Raw genomic sequence first — 24873 nt, forward strand, 5'->3', positions numbered from 1 at the left:
ATTAAAGGCTACACTCATGCCTCAGAAGTTCATGTAAATACAAATATCCTTCCGAACAGTCCAAGCAGGAGATGTACACTGAATTTTTGCTATGACTTGGAAAATACAGACTACTGCATTAGTGTAGGTATTTAGTACAATAGTAAGAGAACTCCCTACACTACTTGATCTTTTAAAAATCATACTGTATATTGATGTCAGTATGTCTTAGGCAACTACAGAGTGCATGTTGGACTATACAGTGCAGGTAGCTGACTGGAAGATTGCCTACTGTGCTTCTACTGATTCCTTGATGGCATGAGACATGGTATCCTGTTTGCCACTGCCTTTTTACACATACCCTGTAACTCCTTTTTCGCAACTATTTATGGTTCACAAACTCCTATACACGCTCTATGGACAGTGTTTTTCCTCTTTTCTTGCTAGTCTCATCACCCTTTCATCTACAACAATGTCACTGACTCAAGTCTTGCCTGTAGTCAAATTACCCAATACAGACATTAAAGACCATTCATGATCCATGAACAAATATTAAGTGTTTTAGGCTGTGATTTAACCACCAAAATGTATCCAATTACATATTAGAACTCACACCTAGTTACTGCTCAGTTCTAACAGTATTATCTCCTAATCATCTAAGTCCAGTATTAAAATAAAAAATTGACAATTTTAAAATGTAGTTTCACCTTAAACCTGCAGCTGAAGTTCCAGGGCTATCCATAAATTGCGGAACTAAACATAGTAAAGAGCAGCAATGTCCTTCACTAGTCAGGTGTTATTTTGTTTGTTTAGACCTTTTTTTAAAGGAACCTGTTTCACAGAGTCACAGAATAATTTGTGATGGAAAGGACATCTGGATGTCACCTGGTACAACCTCCTGTCAAAGCAGGCCCAACCAGTTCAGGTTGCTCAGGTTCATGTCCAGCTGAGGTTTGAGTATCTCTAATGATGGAGATTCCACAACCTCTCTGGGCAACTGTGGTTTGATCCTAAACCGATGTTTAATCAAAATATCTGATAAACTGTAGCATTTAAATCCATATTAAAACACCTTATTTGGTTTAGTTTTAAAAAGACAAAATGTCAATGCTCCACTGTCTGGAGCTGTAAGATCACAAGATCTAAAAGTTAGCAAAAGATACAATCATTTCTGTGATTGCATTGTTTGAACCAGAGCTATTGGAAAGCAAAATGAACAACAGGTTGAAGGAGCAGATTTTAAAATATTCCTTTTTAGAAACCCACACTGTCATTTGTATCAATCTTTAAAAAACCTGAACTTTGAAACTCAATTTTAAAACAAACTGCAAAGTTCTATAAATAATTGTTTTTCCCTGTGCTGCCTCTAATTAAAGAATAGATACCTTGTCACTGGTTTCTGATCACTGTACAAAAAAGATGTTCTATTTTCCCTGCTGGTTTACAGTGGGGGTTTTTTGTTCTTTGAGTCCTGGGGACTTTCTTCTCTCCAGTGTACTGATGTCTCTGCTTAAATGCTTACTGTACAAACAAGTATATTGCATTCACATTTCCATACTGTGATTAGGAATTATAACTAGAAATAAAGAGTGCTTTGGAATAACTACAGACCCTCACGACACAATAAAGACCACTGGATTCCCCAAATGAAAATCATCTATTTGGAAATTTGAAATTTTAAAAGGAGCAAACTGAAAGTCATTCTCCCACTATATTTTACATTTAAGAAAAGAACTCAGAAATCCTCGGCTCCTTCAACGCATTAATCAAGTTTGTTGGGAGAACTAGTTGCACGTGCCGTCTAGTCACTTGACAGAACAAGCTACTAAAATTTTTACAAGCTACAGCACATAAATAGCTGATGTATTAAATCTGAAATTCTTTCAAACTATTTATTTGCACAAGTACCTAAACGTTTCATGCAGTGTCATCATTTAGTCCTGTTAATACTATCTCAATGCACAGGTAGAAAAACTTTCATGATCATCTACAAAAATCCCACTCCCCTTACAAAATAGCTGCAACATTTCTGCAGAAAAGCTGTCACAATTGGCTTTATTTTATGTAAGTTATAGGCTATACACATTTTATATATGATGTATGTTATACCTTTACACATTTAAGCTATTTGTGCATGGTGTAGAAAATATGTACCAAAACCTTGGGCCTTGATGAAAAACCAGATTTACCCTGATGAGAACAGTAATAGCAACTTCCATAAAGAACACAGGCTACCTTTTGCAAAGAGGAAAACAAACAACAAATTTGAAAAGACATTAACTACGTAAGTTAACAAGAGTTCCACATGCACCAATAACCATTTCAAACCCTTCTGGCAGTAACTGCTTCTATATTCAACATACTTAAGGCCCTGAAGAAGAACATATGAGTATTACAGCTACAACTTGGATTAAACGAAGCAAAATTAATGCAAAGAGTGTGGAATAGTTGTTTTAGTATAAAGAGATAAGGTTTTTTAAACCTGAATATGCAAATCCCTGTCATTCTGCTCAGACAAAAGGTGATACTGTTATAAAATCATGTTTTGTTAATGGTTAAGCACTTCTGTTCATGCATTTAGAAACAGTTTCCTTTAAATGGCGGTAATAAAAAGTGCATTTTTTTCGAAGTCATTTAAAATAAATTCTACACTGTTGTGACTAGGAAACCCCAGCACCTTGCCAACTGCTAAGCAAGACCTGAGTAAAGTTCTGTGGAGATGAGAACACAATGATTTCCACAAGCCTTATTGACCATTTGAAACAACTCTACATTTTTCCATAATCTTCATGAACGTGAGTGCACCACCAGGTTCTGCAACCTCTTCCCCATGCCCCACCCATGAGCATGTGGATCAGGGTCTGTGCAACGAGCTGCGGGAGAAAGAGCTGGGAGAAGCGTCCTCTCACGTCCTTGGTCCTCCCTGCCTGAGCCAGGCTGACCCTGGACCTTCCTCGTCCCTGTGGACCTGTCTGGCATTCGCTGGACTCTCGGCTGACCCTGGTCACTGTCACCAGACCTGCTCTGCTGTCCTTGCTTGGGCAGCACGGGACTGCACCCCTTGCTGGGTGGTCTCTGCCCATGCCCCGGCCTCTTGGCACCCTCACTCAGCTGCCCGCTCACCTGCCTAGCAAAGCCACCAGCCCTTGCTGCTCCTGGCCACAGAAAAAGTACAATAAATTTGTACAAAAGCACATGTGTACAGAGACGTGGATACAGACATGTCAAAAATACTCAAGTAGTAATATTTTGTATTATCTTGTTTTACTGGAATTGTCCAGGTTTATGCAAGGTTTGGGTTGGCTTTTTTTGTCTGGGTTTTTGTTTTGTTGCAGTTTTATTTAGTGTTGTGAACTTCAAATACACAGCTAGTTAAGAGTTTATTTCCATCCTTCAACGGCCTGGCGCTAGGACTGTTCTATAATGGTAACTTTTTATTTTGGAAAGTGTATGTCCACAACACATCTGCTCAGCTAAGATGTGGAATGATGAGTAATCCAAGTACTTGGCTGGGTTGTCCATTTATTCCCATTCACCCATAAGAGGTACAACAATCTGGAAGTACAAGCGCTACAATCAACTTCTTCATCTCCCTGCTGCTTTGTCAAGGAAATGGATTGAAATAGTTTTATAGTGGCCATGCTGTAAATTAGATAACACATTGGAATAGCTTGATTACTAAGGATTGTAAAGGAAAGGTACTCAACCCTTCAACTTCCATCAACAAAACAGTAAGAGCAGGAAGGGCTGTCACAGCCACCTTCTTCCACAGGTTAGAAGCCCTGAAATAATATACTAATGCTCTATTTTCACTGCCTCTTACTTCCTTGCAAAACATGGACCACAGTCTATTCTGCAATTCTGAATTAAAAAAAAAAATTAAATTAGGTTCTTTCCTTCTTAAAATATTACCGTGAAGGTATCTGGTAGAACACTCAAACTGAAGATGGCACAGCAGAAATGGAGCACATAATTTGAAGATAATGGGATTGTATTACACGACTAAAGAAGGGGGGCGGGGTGATTTGAAAAAAGATAGCAGCTCAGGTCAGTGCAATTTATCTGCACTCTATCATGTGGTAGTGCTACTGTTTTAAAACAGATTCATTCAAAAGAGTGCAAAACCCTCCATTAGTGCACCCGATCCATTTAGACTAAGATCAGTTTCACCTGCACCTGAAAAATGTGGCTGCACATATACACTTGCATAAAAACACCTAAAAAACCCTGAATTCACTTCTTCTGATAATTCTCTGTGTGTGCACACATATGTAAGTGGTAGCTTATTTTTTATAGGACTAGTTACTCCAAATTCAGAGAAAATCCCCAAAGACAAAACTAAACTCAAATAATAAAAACGGTAATATTAACCAATTTAGCCATGTTGAGTTAGTCCAGCTGTGGACTAGTGCTGAATTGTAATGGACAAATAGGGGTTTCGGCTGCTTAACATAAGCCAGTATTGCTTGTGTGTAACCAAAGTTGTCATATCAAATTCAATGCCCCCATTTCCATGCGGGTAACTGAAATCATCATCTGGACTCATTTCTGTTATCCCTATCATGGAGATTTTAAAAACACAGGACTTTCAGAATCCAGACTGACTCAACACCTTTCTTTACACTGGCAGGGGCTGACTTCACTGTAGTTGTCCAGGAATACATATTTACTTCAGACTTCACATGATTGTTTCCTACAGCAGTTTAATATACCAACCAAAGCGATAAAAGCAAACTCCTGGCTCGAAGAAATTATCCTAAACTTTACACTTTACTCTCCAATACAGACTTGAGAGATCTATTTCTTTAACAGCTATTTTGCTTAGATAGCTGGTATAAAAAAAAAAAAATCACTTTCTTGCAAAGCATTAACATACATTTTCCCCCACTTAAATACTTCAATTTCAAATGCACCACAAAATGTACTCCCACAACAGTACCATATTAGTATAAAACTATTTTAGTTCAATTAAAATGTCTAACTATCTACCCCCAAACCTACCTAAACTGTAATTTTCACTCTGAGCACTTCCAACATGTTCTCAGTTTTGTTTTCTTTTATCAGCTTATCAAATCAGGTCCTGCATTCCAAATGTTGGAAAAAAATAGTCATTAACTGCTAGGTAACAGCAGATTTTCCAATTTAGAAAACTAAATTACACACACTGCAAAAGTACGTGTATTTTGCTATCTGAAATTTCATATTAAAATTTGTAATAATAAAACACTTTCCTAGATTTTACGGCCTGCTGAAGTTTTTACCTTCTAATCTGTAATTCCAGGACAATTTGAAAAGGGGACCGGGAAAAAAGTAAAATAAAAATCAAGCTTAAAGTGGTATACTGCTGCTGCCACAGTTTAAAGATATTCTGGTATGGAAGCTTCTGGTTTGTCCCCAAATGCTGCCTAGTAATCAAGTTAGGCTTTTTTTTTCCAACAGGATATACAGTTGTATGAAAGATGGCTAACCCTCAGCTTACTGTTAACCAAACAGTGACCTCATATAGTTGAAATTTACTCTCAAATTGGCATTCTCCCACCTTTTCCACACCTATTTTTTTCTTTTTAAGTAGCATGAAGTAGCAGCAGAAAGCACAATATTTTAGCCATCTGAGCATGTAGTATTCTTGAATTATCCCACCAACTGGAAGTGCTCTCTGTTACCTCTATCTTTAAAAATTGGAGCCATTATAGTCAATCGTGCAAATCTACAGTTATCCTTTCATAAAAAGTGGATTTTTGACCCACTGAACTGGAACAGCTTCTGAGCAGTTCTTCTGATGTCTGATAAGATACCATACAACACATGCATGCCAATCCAATATTGGTGTGCATCTACATTCAGTTGTTCAGAAAACGTCACTCATAAGTCATTTTAAAAGTTCCAAGAATCAGGGTGGTTCTTTTTGTAGTAAGAACTGATCATTTAAAAAAGTACAATAAAGCTCCACATAAATCAAAAAATGGATGCCTTCACAATAGTTTTTCACCTCCAGGTAATATACTAACATCTGGAGCACATCAATGGAAAGCAAAAGCTTATGATATTTGTTGGGCTGCCCTCATAAAATGAATTGGTTGACTCAGCACATCTCCAGGCAGAAAAGAGACTGTACTGCAACAGCCCCAATGGAGTGCCAGCACCCTGAGACGCAGTCACAGCAGGGCAGAGAAGCAGGAGGCTGGAGTCTCATCACTAGAAGTGGCTGCTTCTGTTCAGATGTGAACCACATCCATTTTGTGGCTGGAAGAAGCAAAAAAGGCTGTATAGCACCTGTTGTTCACAGAGGTGACATTAAGACCAGTATTGCTAACTAGATGTTTTTCAGATGTTGTAAGTAGACTTTAAAGATGACAACAACCAAAAAAATCCCCCAAAAGCCCCCAGCAAACCATAAAGTCCAGTGCGAATCCTAACAAAAAGTTCAACATGCATTCCCTTTTAGGAGAGAAACACTAACTACTGAACAAAATTCATTTGGTTACAACTTCACTGCCCTATCCAAACTTTTCAAGAAGGACTGAGCAGTCTTACAGGTTAATTTTACGTTAATGAAAATATTACCATACTTGTGCCTTCATGATTTTTCCCAATCAAAAGATCTATGCTAAGCTTCAAGTTTCACCCCTCACTGAAAATGTTCTCACTTTTAAATCCTCTTACCTTCCCCCTGCTCTGGTTGTTTGTGCTCTTGTCACTTCTAAAAACTATGAATTCACTTCCTCATGACATATCTATACGCTGTCCAATTCAGCTTGGCCCTGATTTTTGATGGAAATACCTAAGCACATCTGTTACCTCTGCTAAACATTGCAAATACCCCAAAAAGCAGGCTCTTTCCAAGAGTACCATCACTTTCAGCAGTTATGAGTCTGGATCCAAGCTTGACTGCTTCTTCTCCTTAGATATAAGGGGAAATAACAAGAATTTATACACAGAATGTTACATAATTGGCTTACAGAAAAAGTTTTCAACATTTTTCCAAGATGCAATTCCTTAAAAATATCTCTACTTGAGCTGTGGATATCCATAATTTCAGTTTACTGGCAACAGCCTTACGTTTCTTTTTTACCGTTCCTGGCCTCCTTAGAAGTAAGGAACAAACGGCCAGAGCCCAAAGATCTCAGGTTTCAAAAGCACTAGGCCCCATGAGGGCATAAAAGCTAAATTTACCCCTTTTGCCCTGAAGAAGAAGATTAAAAAAAACAGATCACTTCCACCAGCATAACCTGGCTAACTAAAATAAAATACCACTTTTATTTTCTCCATAGAAGATAGTGGGGGGTTGATGCACGTGACATGCATGGAGAGGCTGATGGTATGAGGTTTGCTCAGCCTGGAGAAGGGTGGGCTAAAGGAGGACCTCATTGCTGTCTACAATGACCCAACGGGAGGGTGAAGGGAAGACGGAGATGCACAGTGGAAGGACAAGAGGCAATGGATGCAAGCTGGAACATGGGCAATCCCAACCAGGCATCAGAAATTATTTTTCATTGTAACAGTGGTCCAACACTGGAAGACGCTTGCTCATAGAAGCTGCAGAGTCTCCATCCTCAGGGATATTTAAAACCTTGATTGGATGTAGCCCCCAGAGCAACCTGGTCTTGATGGTCCTGCAAGGGTTTGAACCAGACGGCTGCCATAGTCTCTTCCAACCTAAACTGTCTGATGATTCTATGACCATTCCTTGGGTTTTGGTAATGAACAAGAAAGATGCTCAGTCTTCAGCCTGATGTTTGTCAGTAAGCAACATAGCTTTTTAAAAAAAAAAAAAAAAAAGACAAAACAAAACCAACAATAAGGAACAAACCGAAACACCAAACTTCAGTTCTGGATGAGTTAGGAAACTCAATTGTATTTTCTAGACCAAATGGAACACAACTGTATAAAAGGATGGAGCTTCTCCTAATAGTTAAAATGACAGATTTACTTTGTGACTAAACAGGCTTTGTTTTATTTAAGATGCCTTCATGAAATCTGCCTGGTTACATAACATTTTAGTTAAAAGAAAAAACAAAACAAGAAAAACTTGCCAAGTTGACATATGTCTAGAAATGAAATTCTCTGAAAATAGTATCAAGAAGATTTTAAAAACTGCTTTGAAGAAAATAAATATATTAACAAGTCTACCCTACATCCTCTTTTAATTAAAACTGGCCATTATTTCTGCAAAATCCAGTACAAACAACAAAAAATATCAGAGACTAAAGAAATTTTACATTTGTAATATTGCTGTTGGGATCATCATATCTAGGCAACTGTCATTTATAAACCAACAAATGTTTCACTGTGTAGGTGTAAGCTAACACATCACTAGCTACAAATGGTTTCTAATCAATTTGAACCAGCAATGGAAATTTCCCTGAGAAATACTGAATATTGCAATTTATCAAGCAATCAAAGCTTACAGCCTCAGCAATTTATTTTGGTAGTTCAGATTTAGCTTTTTCTTGCTTTACATGGTATTGAGTGTACCAGGCTGGGCATCACTAAGCTAGGTGTTGTGCAGGAAAAAAAAACAATTACATATCCCATAGGAAGAATCAAGTCATAACAAGCAATTACAGGGCAAAGCATAAAATAAATAAACCTTTGTAACAAAAGCAAGAGCTAGCTCACACAGTCTGAACCTAATCCTTTGGTCAGTAAAGCAATTGTGAGACTCCTGTAACAATTCTTTGCATATTGAAAAAGTATCGGAGCAGTATCACAAGAGGAAAAACTCTGAAGCTCATCCCAATAGCTGTCTAGCTATTTAAACCTCTGTTAAGAGCTATGTGCGTTTAGAGGTTTACAAACAAGTATTCAGGCAATTCAAGCATCAGATAAGCAAACAGGAATCCTTATTAAGATGTATCCTTAATTAATGTGTTTATCTAAGAATTGTACTGATAAATTAATAACAAAAGCAAAGACCCACAATAGCTGCTCTCTATATGTAAATAAAGTTTTGTTTTGAGACAAAAGCAGAGTACATTGCTCGATTCTGCAGCTGTTATGCTAAACAAGCAACAATTTGGGATTTGGGTTCCCCATGCCTTTCGCATTTTTGCTGGGTTTGGGGGGGTTTGTTTTGCTTTTTCATTTTTTTTTTAAAATTAAAGGACTGACTTGTTTTACAGCATACTCATGATTCTCAAAGCAGCACAGCACAGCATCCGCTTTGAAATGGCTTCAGGTTGAATTAGAGGACCTTTCAAAAAAACCCCAAAATAGGAAAACACACACTATACCACAGCTACATTTCATTAAGTACGAGAGCAAGAATTTCTTTCTGGTGGGAAATTCTACTTTAAAACAAATCAGAATTAAAATCTTCAAAGCCAGGTTCAACGCCGGTTGGCAGCACAGACTCGAGCAGTCACATCTCTTTTTGTGCCTTTGCTTTCTCTGTGAGCAAAACCAACATGGACAACACTTATTTTGCCCTTCACTAGGGCTGTGAGAACTGGTATAAGAAAACGGAAGTTCTAGTCCCTGGATATCACCTCTGCGTTATTCACAGCTCAGAACTGTTAGCTCCCATCATTTCATTTAGCCATCCAAAATTAGAGATGGAGGTTAAGACGACTTAGTTTTTAAACACTGACATTTTTACCCAACCATCTCACCTTTTTTTAAACGCTATCTAGTAAAGAATTTCAAAGGGCTCTGCTTCTTTAATGAGGCATTAAAATACAGTCATACGACAAAAAAGCAACTCTACTAAGTCTCTTAAACCCCTGGACTTACATTATCAGCTTTTATGTGCCTGTCAACACTCAACAGTAAGAAGCAATGGTTTGCTCTTTGCCTTGAATTTAAAAGCCAGCTAAATTTCCTCCCACTTTCCTGCTGAGAGCTTTAACTCCTTGCAAACCGTCAAAGCTTTGACACTTCAGCAGCAGATAAATCTATAACATGATGCAACGGCCAGGTGTAGCCTCAGTCAGCCACTGGCCACTAATTTACTAGTGGCCATTTCATTCACCTCAAAAAGCAATAAACTAGCAATACTTCCCACCGCCCCCATACACACACTGCTTGCAGATCAGCTCTTTTAAAAAGATGCTAGCTCTGTCAAAGAACCAGGTACAGTTAACTTGTAACTTGAAAGAAATGAAACATTTAAAATTGTAGAGATGTCAACATATGGCTAAAATACAAAGGTGTTTGCAGCCCAGAAGCTAAAGTTAGAGTGCAGCATTTTTCAAGAAAAGTAAGTACAAAGTATTAAATACTGGAACTTCTTTACCCAGAACATTTCTCTAAATATCCACAGCCTGGTTGGGGCATTCAATGTAAAAGATCATTGACGCAAAGCCCATTATTAATTGGTTTTACGAAGGTGCCAAGCTAAGCGCACCTGCAGAAGAGTAAGATTTGGATTATTCGCCTAGTAGAAAATGTGAAGTTCACAGCTGGGAAGCCCTATAATCCGTTTGGTATAAGCTAAAATATTTCTACCATTATCTCAGTATACAAAAAAACAATGACTGCACAGATAAGCCATGCTGTTTCTATACAACAATAAAATGAGATACAGACTTACAATGGGATCCTTGAGATACAACACTTAACAGCAGTATAGTGAAAAATGATCCTTTTCCTTTTCTTCTGTTCCTTTCACACTGTAATTCCACAGTATACAAAACCCCTATTTAAGTCTCCTAACTATGATAAGGACTTGATCCCACTCTCATTCAAGTCAATGGAAAAAGATCTCATAATTAACCTCAAAGACACATGACTGAGGCACTGAGTGGCAAAGTTATAGGATAGTATTGTAATAATTTATTCATTAAAATATTAGGGGTTTTTTCATAAGAGGGGGAAAAAAGGCCTTTTTCTTATGATAGAAAATAGAAACTAGCTTTTTCTAAAGGTGAACCATTTCTGCTGAGAATGCACAACACTGAGACAGCTCTCACATCCTCCCCACTCCAGGCGTTACTGGGGTGGTAGCCACAAGGTACTATACAGAAGTTACAAATGCATTTATGCTTTCAGGGGGGGAGAGGAAGGAATTAAAAAAAGCTATCTGAGGTTCTGCCAATGTTGGCATGTCTCCTCTTTCAAATACCTTAAATACAGCCTGGCATAGGAGTTTCTCTCATCACTAGAAGGACTTCAATGGACTTCAAATGCCAAACAAATCCCTTGACTCACTGTGTCAAACCCGAAGGGAAGCATTTGCCAGCAGGAAAAACACAAACAAGAATGCCAAGAGTTAAAAAGTTAAGTCGGACTGATTCAGCATTCAGATCAAACGACTGCAGTTCTTCCTAGATTATTAACGAGTGCTCCAAGCAACTGGGGGCTCTGACGCAGACAAGAACCTGCACATCACAGGCATTCCAGGAACCCTGGTTTGTCTGTGCTGGAACAAAACCTCTGCAAAATATGCGTGCCCTCCTGATTTAAAAGCATGCCGTCTCTCGTTGCCTCTCTCTCCATATACATGCACAAGACTGTTAGGCACAAAATACTTCCTTCATCAAGGTTATGATCAGCAGAACTTTCTCCTGAAATTCTTTCAAATCTTTTAGCATCTGTAGTAATTTTAAAAAAGCTGTTCTAACAAGTAATGCTGCACAGAAAAAGCCCATCTTTCACAACCTCAACAGACAATCAAAATAATGAAAAACCAAAACAGACACAAGGAGAGACAGCAAGTCTTCTCAGCAGCCACAACTTCAAACACAGATTTTTGGAGATGGTAGAAGGAACACAATGATGCTTCAAGCAATGGTAACAGGATCTTGCAGTTCAAATAGAAAGGAAAGGGCTTTTTTAACTGAGCATAAAACATATCTGGGGAATACTAGCAAAAGACACAGGACATGTGAACCATACATTTTGGAAAGACAAAGAGTCAATGTTATCCGACTTTCCTTTTACTTAAAACTGTTTAACAACCACTTAATAAAACTTGAAATATGTGGATAACCGTGTCCAAATGTAGATTAGAAATAGCAATTTTATCCAGTGTAGGTACCTAGGGCAAAAAAATCCCTCAAACTTTTTGAAGTGCAAGCTCAATGTCTGAAGTTACTCAAAACTGCTAATTTCTGAATCCTTCTTCCAGACAGAATGGCCCTTATCATTAGGCAGGTGGCAGACAGTCCTGCAGATATCAAAAGCTGTCTCTATGGTACCTAGAAATAAACAGTCCCCATAATCAAGTTTTAAACTGGCCTGAGTATATCTCACGTTGCGAGTGCAAACACCACACCTCCAATGCACAGCTGAATTTTAGGGGGGAGTGTGGGGGGTGTGTGGACGGGCAGGTAATAATGGATTTATTACTGTAAAACCTCACAGAAGAGAGTTTCAAGCCTTAAAAGGAAGCCAGCTTGAAATATAGCCAATTTAAACAAAAAATAATTCAGGGTAATTTCAGACTCAACATTCACCCAAGTCTTCTGGCAACTTTCTTGCGGTTTTACAATCATTTCCTATAGCCACCTTTCACTGCTGTTCTGAAGACCTGCACAAGCATGTTGAGGAAGAAAAAAAAAGAGAAGTGACCAATTCTCCAGAGAAAACCATGAAGATGACCATGACCTTGACTTCATATTGTGCACATGTAAATGATTTAAAAAACAGCCAGAAAGCTGCTTGGCACTCGCGTAATTCCACTACCAATCACTGTGTTTCCTATGGTAACAGAAGGTGAAACAGAGTTTAGCATAAGTACGGATTTTTTAATTAGGAGTGTACATTTAAGAACAGTCTTACCAAAAGTAACTTCTCCTTTGCCAGTCTTGTCAAACAGCTGAAAGGCTACTATGAACAACGCATCTGGAGCACAAAGGACTGATTCAAATGCCACAAACTCTTGAAAGGATATCAATCTAAGGGATGAAGGAAAAAGAAGAGCTATGAAGCCACTTGCTTGCAGAAAAATGAAATAAAATATAACATAGATTATACAAAAGAAATAAGATCACAATCAAAATGTGTACAAAATGTTATCAATAGGGATTAAAATTTATCCTAAAATGCCCTATCACCAACACTGTCAGGAGGCCTTTATGTCACTAGATGGAAATGACTTAAACAAGGAACTATTCCTCTCAGCAAGTCACAACTGAACATAAAATAAGCAAAGTGCTCAGTGTGGCTACTCACCTCAGCTTTAACATCTAACTGAACTCCCCTCTGGGGGAGCCTACCTCCCTCCACTGGCAAGACAGAGAGCCAATAAAGATATGAGTAACTTCCGTCAAGACTCAGTACTTAAGGCTTTTGTAAAGCAAATCCATTCAAGACCTACATGCTGCCATTCACTTCAGAAGGAACCTATCAGAATGTGTTATCTGTTTGCTAGCAACTTATTAGTCATCCATCACAGCCCTGCAGTCCTGCATGTTGAGTCAAAAATTTCAAGCAGTAGTCTGCAGGTTCTTCCTCAGCCCAAGAGCAGTTTATTCAAATTCATCACTACAGCCAGGTTCCCAATACGCAAGTGCAGTAGCAGAGCAGAGATAAAAGCAGAGGTGCCCTTCCTTAAGTTAGTTAATAAGCAGAAACACATAATTAGACAACTTGGCATTGTTTCCAGCAGTAGATTTGATACAGTAAAGACCCTGAGCAGCTCTAATTTCTCTGGGTCACACCCAAGAGTTCAAATGGAGATCAAACCCCTACTCTTAAAGAGGCAAAGGCCAACCATTCTTCTGTTTTGCTACTTCTTTAATGTCAAGGTTGTACAGTTTGAAATTGTCTTCAAATATGTGGCTGCAGGGACTGCTGGCCATCTGGGAAGTTTAAGATTGCCCTCTCTCTAGGCTGCTTTATGTCAGCATAGCAAGCACGTACCTTTAATGGGTTCATATCGCAGTAGCTGAGGAACAAAGATTTATTTCTGCACAAAATTCAACATAATAAACGTCAAGAAACACACACAAAAACAAATTTATTTTTTTTTCTATGAGAAATGAACTGTATCCTTAGGACTTCTAGTCAAAATGACACTGCAGCCGGTTCAATGAAAACTTCCACTCAGTATGCAATAACAGTGAAGAACAAAGTGTTTGAATAGGTTGGAAAAGACATTCGTTCCATCAAGTTATGATGACCCATGTCTATACAGCAATTTCCAGTCACCCTGTATTAAGGGAATTAATTTCAAGTCACACAGAAGTGTGCTTGCTGCACGTCAGCAGCCAAACATCCATCAGGTAACAGAAGCTGATTTCCTTGAAGAACAAGAAAACACAAGATGATGAACAAAAGAGGACATTAAAAAAAAGCACGGCACAGAGAAGGCCAAAAAAACTGTTCTACGTTACCTCCCTCAATATATATGCGCTAAATAAAAGAAAGCATAGGTAGAGTCAGAAATAGTCTAACAAATAACTACCTCTGGGAACTTGCCACCATAGGTTATTATGTAGTGTGAGAAACAAATAAAAAGAAACCTCTTTGGGTATTCTTAATATTAAACTCACAATTGATGATGCCAGTAAACATATAAGCATGCCTGACCCGTTACTGGCAAAGAAGCCAATGACTTACTACATATGCACACATTAGCACATGGGCAGGCCATCGAGTTGTTTATTTTAAGCTCCTTGGGAGCTCTCAGTACTCCCCACTGTCAGACACAGAATACACAGATACCCAAGTCTTTAAATGGAAGAAAACTTCTCTCTCTCCTAAGCCAAAAGAAAGTTTAAAAACCGCAACATTTCCTTCAATTTTAAACCAATATATCACAACCTACGTAGTTTTGCATTTATGTGTATTTATTGTTACTATGTGACTTACAGGTTATAAAAGCTCATTATTATCCATTATTATTGGTTATATACCTGACAACTTCCACAACAGCAACCAGATACAAAGCACTGAATTCTTCTGTCCCAAAGATTATAAAGCCCACACACAGAAAGAACAAAATAGACAGCAGGTGACAAGACTCTAGAATAGGATTGTTTAGAATTAAAAATGTAAAATATCTGCCAACACCATTTTGATAAAGCCACTTTCTGTGTGAAACAACAACCACCATATGTCCCTACCAACAGATCCCAACACAGTGATGACAGAACAGAAAGGAAATACAGCACCTAGCCCAGCAGAATCCTAGCACCACGCTAGTAACATATTCTATGTTATTAGGCCTGGATTTGATTAAAACTTCACGTATTAACACTGCCACAAGATTTATACTGGTAGAAGCATTCTTTGTCAGTACTTGCAAGTAATAAATCCCCCCTAATAAGTCAGAGATAGATGCTTAAAATAACCCCGTATCATTTTTTAAAAACAATTATTCATAGCACTAGGAAGATTAAAAGTCTACAAATTGTGACTATTAAAGAAGAGACATTAATATCTGCTGTGCCAGCTGAATTCAAATTAACCCAATTTTTACATGTTAATTAAACCAGCTATTTTCTTCTTATTGTATTTTTGCTCCCTAAGTAGACTAGCCTGCTAGTGATTCCCAACAGATCTATTCTAACAACAATGACGTATTCATTTACTTCTATTATGACCATACAATACAGTAGCTGAGCAGTAATTTTTCACAGTCAATTACACGTGTGATTCTTAATGCTTAAAGATGCTGAAATAATGCGTACTACATAGCCATATGCTCACTTCTCTATACTGCACAAGAGTAGTTGCCTGGGTAACACATTTTCTCTCCAGTTTAGCATCACCCTTTTGGGTTTAGCATAACCCTTCACTGAATTAGGTGTCATTAAACAGCACATATTAACATGGACTTCAATATACTACTTAAGAGTTATTTTATCTAACTAAACAAGTGCTCATTTATGTTACAAAAGCAGAGGAAAGCTTAGTGATTTTAACAGTGCAAAGAGAGGAAGCTGAAATGTTTACAAAATTTTACTTTGGTCTTGAAGATATCCTACCCAACTGGTCAAAGACTTCCTTCACCTTCACGTCCTCATTAACAGTGCCAACATTGCACAGTTTATTCAGGAAGATTGAAAACCTGGTATTTTAAAAACATTCACACACAAGAGCTACAGTCCAAACACAACAACTGGGTATGCTGCAGCAAGACCACTATTTACTACTTTCCCCTTTCTTCCATGCTGCTTCTTTTCATGCTCACAGCCGTGGTATCCAGGCACCACATAGACATGATGCATTCCCACCAGAGAAAGTCCACACGTAGCGATGCAAAGAAAAAAAGCCATTATCCACTGTAAAAATACACACAAATGCAATGATGAAGAGGTTTCTTCAGAAATCAATGCATATGTTTTTACTGTATCAGCAATTTAAACATGATAACATAATGGGACACAAATTGAAGCTACATCTATTATTTTACACTGCAACCTAGGTAAACTAAGTATAGTGTAAATTGGTGCATTAGAGGATAAATTTATATCCAATAATAATGGAAAATGCTGGCATTTCCAAGTGTTATTTTTGAATAGTTTGTCCTTTCTAAAAATAAAGCATACAGTATTCCTCAGTAAAGCGTTAGTTACTACAGTCCAAACAGAGATGTGCAGTAAATACTTATTTTGTTAGACAGATGTTTAAAAGTACAACAAAAGACTATGTTACAGTAGGCAAGATGGAAAATGCCTGGCCTGTTGCTGACAGGCCATGAGAAAGCCACTGTATTTTGGGAGAGTTTCTGATCCAGCTGAAGCCAAACGAAGCATTTTTTTTCAATTAAATTTAGGAATGACAAGCTTAAGGCTAGGAACCAGTCAAGGCTCTTAAGTCCATTTCATACAAACTACAGCCATACAATATAATACTTTAAAAAATCTGGGTTATTACCAGTCGACTACTTTGAAAGGCTTCTCTGGCCATCGGCAAGAAAAGCATTTCCTTTCCTTAAAGGAAACCTTATAAAGATGCCTCCGTAAGAGGAGAGAAGGAAAGCCTACTTCCGAATAACCCTATTCCCTGACTTAAGATGGAGGCAAAACTTGCTTGCATGGCAACAGATATTCACTGAACACCAGTCTGCCTTAAGAGGTCTCATACCTTTGTCACACCACTAGCAATTCCTGTAGATACCCTCAAATCCTTAATCTCCAGCAATGCAGGAATTGTGCTAGAGCTACATGAGAGACTTTGTCCTCAGCAACCACAGTGAGATTGCACCTAAGAGCTACTGTTCTTTACACTTCACACTCAGGACTTCTCAGTTCTGGTGTAAGCAACTCTTTGCCCATCTATTTTCTCTGCTCATGAGACAGAAGCTTTTGTGCTGTCTGCCTTTCACCCATGTGACTTACCCATTTTAGTATTTCTCATTGATTACACTTGGTACCTATACCTAACTTCTCACCAAAATCAGTAGGAGTTAAAAAACGTTTTAAAACCTGGTGATTCTGGGCTCAGACTCATTTGGTGAAGAGTGGTCACGCTCACCAGTCATGAAGAACAGATGCTTCTTCAGAGCAAAACTGGGATCTGAGACAGTGGATAAATGGTTCTAGAAATATCCTAGCAATATTTTCAGAACTGCACTACTTTAAGCCACTAACACTGTAACAAAATTGCTCTTGCAAGCTACCTTCTATTTTATACTAGAAATAAAGCTGAATTACTGAACAGACTCTCATGACCTTAACCCATGCAAGTCTCTAAACACTGACCAGCCTATTAAAAATGAACACTAACAAAAGTGGTTTTGTACTTCACTTTAAAACTAGGAGCTCTGGACTGCCAAGTTGGAAAGAATTCAATAAGAGAACACCAGTAGGTCTTACTGCCATCCCTAGGAGAATTCATTCCAGGAACCAAAAAGCAAGTGACCCTTGCTTCAGATGATCACTCTGAGAATTACTTTATACACCACTAGAACAAGGTACCAATGCCTGGCCATGTGGCAAAAAATGCTACAATGGCAGGTTAGAGACAGATGAATGCTATTCACTTCCTGAACTTTCTCCATTCTTTCACATATTAGTATAGCAGCTAAACAAGAAGACAGCCTGAATATCAGAAGAGACTCTCCAAAGACATGTTAGGAACATGCAGTCCCCTGTCACTACACAGTCTGGACTACAGAAACAGTCCTTACCCGTGGCAGAAAGCAGCAATTGGAAGCCTCAATACTACACCACAAAACTCCTGCAAGATCACACCAAGTTATGAAATCCCAACTTGTCAACAAGTTCACATCGGCTACAGTTTTACATTTTCCTCTTCCTGACACCACCTTCTGCTTGTGAGGGAGATCCAAATCACAAGGTATGGATTATACTCTCAATCTTCTTATTACAAAATGGATTTGAAGCTGTGCAATTTGGAAAATGCTGGTTTTGCAGGGATTGAACCAAGGGAAGAAATCTGAGAAATGTTTAATGTTTTCAGTCAAATGCTATCTGAAGCCACCACTTTCTTGCTGCCATCACGCCAATGTTACCAATATAACCTTTTACAGAATTCTTTTACAGGGGATAACAATCATCACATTCATTTGTTTGCAAGGTTTAAGGTGTCTGGCTGCCAGATACATGAGGCTGGCTGAGCAGAAAAGACAGCACAGAAACTATTGCAAAAGTTCTCAGTTATGCATGCATCTGTTCCCCAGGAAGCCTGCATTCTCTAGTCATACTTTATTTATCTCACATTTTACTCTCTGCAACCACTGATATGAGTCATGCCTGAAGTTTTCTGGTTTCTAAAAATGCCACAACTACAGACTTTAAGTCCATAGCTAATTATTCTAAAGTTTCTCTAAAGATACTTTAAAGGCAGGGTTCAAAAAATGCATTCATATGGGTGAAGACACAGCTTGCCTGGGCAAGTACCAAAAGCAAAAGCTAGGATTTCATTAAAGAAGGGGGGAGGAAGATGGAGGGGTAGCTAATCTTGCCTATTGGCAAAGTCAGCTTTTCAAATGCAAACCATGTGCAACCAACTTCACTGCTGTCTTCCCAAGATTGCAAAGTGGCTCCCTAAATACCTTAGTTGCTACTCCTCCCCCTTAAGGGAAAAAACAGTGGCAAAACATTTAACTCCTACGGCAAAAGAAAGCAGGGGCACTTTTTTCTACGATCTCTTCCTACACCATCTAAAGTTATTTTGGATTGCTATTTGAATGTGTTTGTGACAAATACATTAAGTAAACAGAGACAGAAAGACTCATGGAAGGAAAGGAAAGAGGGAATTAGGGGAGCCAGCCAACAAACATGAAAGGTTCAATGAATTAAAAATACATAGTAGGCAGAAAATGGTTTGCTCAGCTAAATGGTACATGCAGCCCGAAACATTGTTTCTACAGTATCCACTTAAAAGATACTGTATTCCTTTATGTATGTGCAGCAAAAAAAAAAAAAAAAGCAAAAACCAAACCCACCACCCTTCGGAGATCAGACTGTTTTGGAAGAATGGTTTTGTATTTTTTAAATGAACAACATAAAAAGAAAAAAACCCATAAAAAACCACTTACCCATCTTTCGTCTGATCCACCACACCTGCAAGGAGCTTTACAGTGCTTGCATTAGGCAAACCATCTCCAATTATCTTCAGGTACCGTGTGACAAAGTCATCTGGAGACATGAAGAATTCACCATTCTTCTCCACACTTGCATACTGTTAAATGAATACAATATTTAGTGCATCAAATACATCCTTCTCCAGGTATTTATTACCACTACCCATAGTTTCAAATCAGGAGCACGCTTATGTTACAGCAGACGAGACAGTTCTGCTCTGAAGAACCTACAGCCTACACCCAAACAGGAGAGGGTAAGTGGGGAGTTCCTCGAGCAACTGAAGGCTTGGCTTCCCAGCCAGAAGAGCGGCAGATACCCAGTTACTTGTTTATCATGTCAACGATTTCTCCATGGTAGTTTAGAAAGAGCTAATACTCCAGTACTGAATGGTTTTTTTTGAAGTTGGACAAGAAGCAGACATGCAAACATGTATGTGGCACCTCTGGCCCACTGAAACTATAACAGCAACAGGATACTCCAGCATATTTTATTTATCTGAAATGACTGCTTTGGGATGAGAGGGTAGGTTTACACCTGTGAAAAGACTTCACAGTGCTAGTGGTGTAGATGATCCCACAGGAGTGTCCACCTGAGGGTGCTGTTCTGGAGGAACTCCATGCATCACCTTCAGCCAATGCTGGTCTATAAGTAAAGGAGAACCTACAGATATTCCTCTTTGGTTAAACTGCTGAAAGGAGGCCAGAGAATAAGCATTTGCAGAAAAATGTAAGAGAAAGAAAGAACCTGGGCACTTCACCATATTGCAGAAACAAGAAAAGCGGTCCGAGACCTTACCAAACACTGCCAGCACACATTACTCCCACTTTATACCATAGTTACTGGCATACTACTCCAGAAACAGACCAAAGCGTATTTACTCCCAAGGGAAGCCTCCAATAACATGTCACATATCAAGGAAAAGGAACATTAAAATATTTTGGAGACAATACATAAATAAATAAAATTGCCTTTGTTACCACCCTTACCCTGATTCCTCAGTCATCCCTCAAAGTTTAAAGCCCTCATTTTCTGTAGAAGGATTAACTTGAAATCAACCCTAAAAATGTTTTTCAAGGAAAGAAAAAGGATAAGGACAATAATTAAGAGGAAAAGAAATGCCAAGCAACACTTGCAGAACCATGTGTTAGCTTTAAGGGAAACAGGTCTGTCTCAGGATAACAAATGAGCACTGAGAACAGGAAAGCAACTGTTGATTTCTTATTCTTTTTTAAGGTAAGGTAGGATGATAAACCATTGTTGCAGCTCCCCACAGAGCATTATCCACACTAAAGTAATAAATAAATTAGATGCCTATTGCTATTTTGTTGCATACTTCAGACATGTTTTGTTCTACAATGCTATGGCTCTGCTAAGGGAAGGCAACTGCCAGTTTTCATTTCACAGAGCCACACTGGTGGCTGCAGAGTACCGTTATACCTGCTGCAGGCATATAACTCTCAGAGGGATGCCAAAGTGTAATAGTAAGTAGATTATTTTATTCTAGTGTTTCATAAATAGAGTATTCAGGTACAGCAATATCTTCAAGAAACAAGGCTTCAGAGAAGCAAGCCCAAACAAAACCTAACTTGCTTTGGCATCTATATATTGGTTAGCATTTAAGGATTCATGTTTCAATAGACGCTGTTCGTAACGCAAGCTTTCTAGTTGATAAACTGCAAGGAATTTTCAATTGTATACTTTTATAAGAACTAGCAGATCAATTGATTTCAATGTAATAATTGCAGGAAGACAGAATCTTTCAGAATCCCAGCCTCAAAAACTTTTAACACAGCTGCTATTGAGAAACAAATCAAGTAAGTCAGACAGCCTATGCTTCTATATTTCATTTTTTTCTTCCAGGCGAACCCCCTGCTAGGGCACTCAATAACAGAAAACAGCACAAGGTTTCAGTGTCCCCCTGTTTCTTGTCACTGTGATTTACTCAAGTATATTTGAAATCCAATCACGTACTCTATGCTACATATAGAAAATGACCTTGGAAAATGTCAGCTTGATCACTTTGACTAAAATCTAATCTCTTAGGGGTTATGGTAGAAGACTTAGAAAAAGTAGAGTTACTTTTGGAAATTATCATAACAAAAAGAGAAAAACATCAATTCTATTGGTTTTGGAGGAGAGACATTTACAATTGTATTTTTCCCCACTTTGGCAATTATACCCACAGAGAATTTGATATTATACAATAGTACTTAATGGCTTTTTGGTAACTTATTTCCATACATTTTAGATAGTCAAGTATTAACCAGTTCAACCCCATTTTAAATAAGATTTGCAAACATTTTACTGGGGGCTTGATATATTAAAAATTCTAGAAGTTGACTGTAATCAACTGCATTTAAACTGATAGCTTCATATTTATTTCTACACAGTGGCTACCATTCCTACCTGGGAATCATATTTTTAAATTCTTAATTGAAGTAGAAAGAATGGCTGTCAAGTTATTTTATAAGTGAAGATCCCACAATCTGCAGAAACAACTGTATTGGCCTTGCTGCTTACAATCAGCTGAAGCAGCTTAATTAACACTCTGGCCATCGCTTATCCGTAGAGCACAAAACAACATACCACATTCACTCATCCTTTTTCCTTCTCAGTAGTAAGCGGCACGACAATTTCTGTATTACACTGAACAAAATGTTCAGCTCATATTTCATTACTCCCCTTACTGAGACCCCTTCTTTAAGTGGAAAGGGAAGCAGAAAAGGATGAAAAAGAAGCTGGAGGCGGTATTTAGTGTGCTCAACCATGACCCACTCAATCCACCAAAACTGAAAGCTGAGGGAGCTACAATCTTCAGAAATGCAAGAGAGGTGAATACCCACAGGCAGGTAGGAAACAACTTTCACACTATTCTCAGAAAACCAACCAACCCCCTCATCACAACTGAGCGCTGCCTCATATTGCAGAAGGGACCAGGCTTCTCTCTACGATGTTTATTCCCTTCCTCAATGCTACCATCTTCTTGGGTCAGCGGTCTACCCCTTGTCTGCCTTTTCTGCTGCATTGCTCCTGCTCTTCCAAGCATTTGCCTCTGAAAATCCCGTTATCCCATTCTTTTTCAAGAGTCTTTTTGCTTTCCTGACAGACACAAGTTCCAGGACTTAACAAGTTAAATTCTGGCTTTTCCAGATGAAAATCTGATTTCAGAGCTATAAATACTGACAGTATATGATAAAACTATAAATACTGGCAATATACATAGTAACACCTACACATATTGTTAATAATAGCTCACAAGGGACAATGGAAAACATGCCAAGAAGTGCAGGGAGAGTGGGGCATGACGCTGGAGAGAGAGAAGCTGGAGGGAAGAACTATGAAAGGTATTGAGTGCTCTTAGGCACTCAACCCCTTCATAAAAATAATTCAGACAAAATAGCTCCCTGAAGCACTGTGGCACCTACCTCACATGTATTCTCCAGACCCACCGATTTCTGTACTCTTCTTCATACTAGACTACCAAACTAATACAAGCATTGTACTAATAAATCTTAGGAAGGTTAGGAATATTTATTTACATTTCAGAAACGGGTCAAAGAAAACCATATTCCAGCAAAACACCAAAGCACACTTCCCTCAAGTATGCAAGGAAGTACACCAGTCATTTATTACTTGTGTACTTCTATAGCAGGCCAACACAGAAAGAATTTTAGTTAAATGACAAATTCACAAGGTGATCTTCCCAACATTTCCAATATTTCCACAAATTAGAGAAGCAGAGATAACCCTGAAGGAAGGAAGGAAGGATGAGAGAAGAGAGTTTACCAAACGGTCTAACAGCAAGGTGTCTACGCGAACATTTTACCATATGTAGGAATAATATTGAAACTCCCACCCCATTCTCCGAACAATGAGGTTTTTTTCTAAGATAGTAATACTTCTTCTGAGTCAATACAATAATCACTCAGGAATGTATCTGACTTCTTGGTGAGCATTGTTCAATTCTGATAATGGTATTTAAGTCTAACATGGTAATAATACAGTGAATGATTAATGGTTGGAAAAACTATCAAAAGTTGTATGCTGTAATAAAGGAGCAAAAGATATGAAAAATTTAAGCAGAAAGAGTAAAATATTTACTTTATACATACCTTCAAAAATATTGTTTTCAACTCAGCTGGATCAGCTCTCTTGGTTAGAGCCACCTACAAGTAAATACAATTACATTAATATGCATAATTTATACAAAAAATGTCAAAGTGTCATTTAAAAGGAAAAATTCAAACAACAGTGATGAAAATAAATGTTCACCTTCAATAAATTAGGTACTGCTTTAGCTGGCCATGCCTATTTTACTCACTTCACATTTACACTAAGTTATTAATCATTTTTGTTGTTACTGCTTCCCTTATGCAACCCTGCAATTTTTAAACAAGCACACACTAACAAGTCATAAAGATATTTAAGTATCAAATCTTTTCAACATACCTCACTGCTGGGATTCAACATTATACCATCTTTACCATATAAATTTTTATACTTCCAGCATCTTTCATCTAAGGATTTCAGCGTACCATATGCAGCCTCCAACTGATAGATGGCAAGAATAGAATACTCAGACTTACAAACTTGTCCAAGAAAGCAACTCCCTAAAAGACTGAATTCCAATGTAATTATTTGGTTTATTGGTAATTCTACCTCCTACTTGGAACATTTTAAACTATTTAAGCCTACAATGTAGACCTTTTTGATGAGTTAAATTCAGAAAGCACGGTACCTAGATTTTTCTGCAGATCAGACAACCAGCCAGTTACAACTAAAATCTAAGTTACATTTATCACCACAAACCCAAAATAATTAGAACGATCTTTTTTTCCAAAACACTGACTTAAAAATATTCTGTATCCATTATGGAGTAAGCCCATAAGCATTTTCCTCGTTGACATACTATGCCATCTATTTGCTGCTTTTGGCAGGAAGTGGATTCATCCCCTCAGCCTGCACCTGCTACAGAGTTCCCCATTCTTTCTTCAGGATCCTTTGATAAAGTCTTGCTTGCCAACATAACAACTATCTTCCGATAAGACAATTCAGCACACAAATCTATTTCTAATAAAAAAAAAATATATTTTGCAAGCAAACCTGGGTTTTCAAAAAACTTGTGAAAACATCTCTGTAATGAGGAATAAACAGCCAAGGGGCAAGACGTAAAATCTTACACTCACCTAAGAATTAAGTATCAGAAACTTTATCAATAAAATATGACTACCCACTTTCTTGACTCTCTAGACTGTAAAGGCGAATGTGACTGCAAGTGCATTTCTAGTAGCACACTAGACTACTGCAGAAAATGGTAGGAGTCTGTGTAAGCCTGTACAACAGCATTATATGCTCACACATACATTTAATGAAGAATCTTTAGTAAGTTTTTCCTCACCCTAATGGTTATTTTTAAAAAAAAAAAAAGACCAAAAAAACCTCACACAAAAAATCC

The 24873-nt window shown here is 38.1% G+C and overlaps 1 protein-coding gene across 1 annotated transcript in view; it reads right to left on the minus strand.

Annotated features, from left to right (window-relative positions):
- The window catches only part of SLC25A13 (solute carrier family 25 member 13), a 77926-nt gene extending 54336 nt beyond the window's left edge, over positions 1 to 23590 (minus strand). Inside the window, exons 1-3 of the mRNA XM_059818384.1 lie at positions 23531 to 23590; positions 19373 to 19515; positions 12700 to 12815 (exon numbers count right to left, since the gene is read on the minus strand). Coding sequence (XP_059674367.1) covers positions 12700 to 12815; positions 19373 to 19482 — 226 coding nt within the window. The 5' untranslated portion in view covers positions 19483 to 19515; positions 23531 to 23590. The remainder of the gene's footprint in view (positions 1 to 12699; positions 12816 to 19372; positions 19516 to 23530) is intronic.
- Positions 23591 to 24873: the final 1283 nt, after the last annotated feature.

Source organism: Gavia stellata, chromosome 6, assembly GCF_030936135.1.
Source record: "Gavia stellata isolate bGavSte3 chromosome 6, bGavSte3.hap2, whole genome shotgun sequence".
Classification (NCBI taxonomy): Eukaryota; Metazoa; Chordata; class Aves; order Gaviiformes; family Gaviidae; genus Gavia; species Gavia stellata.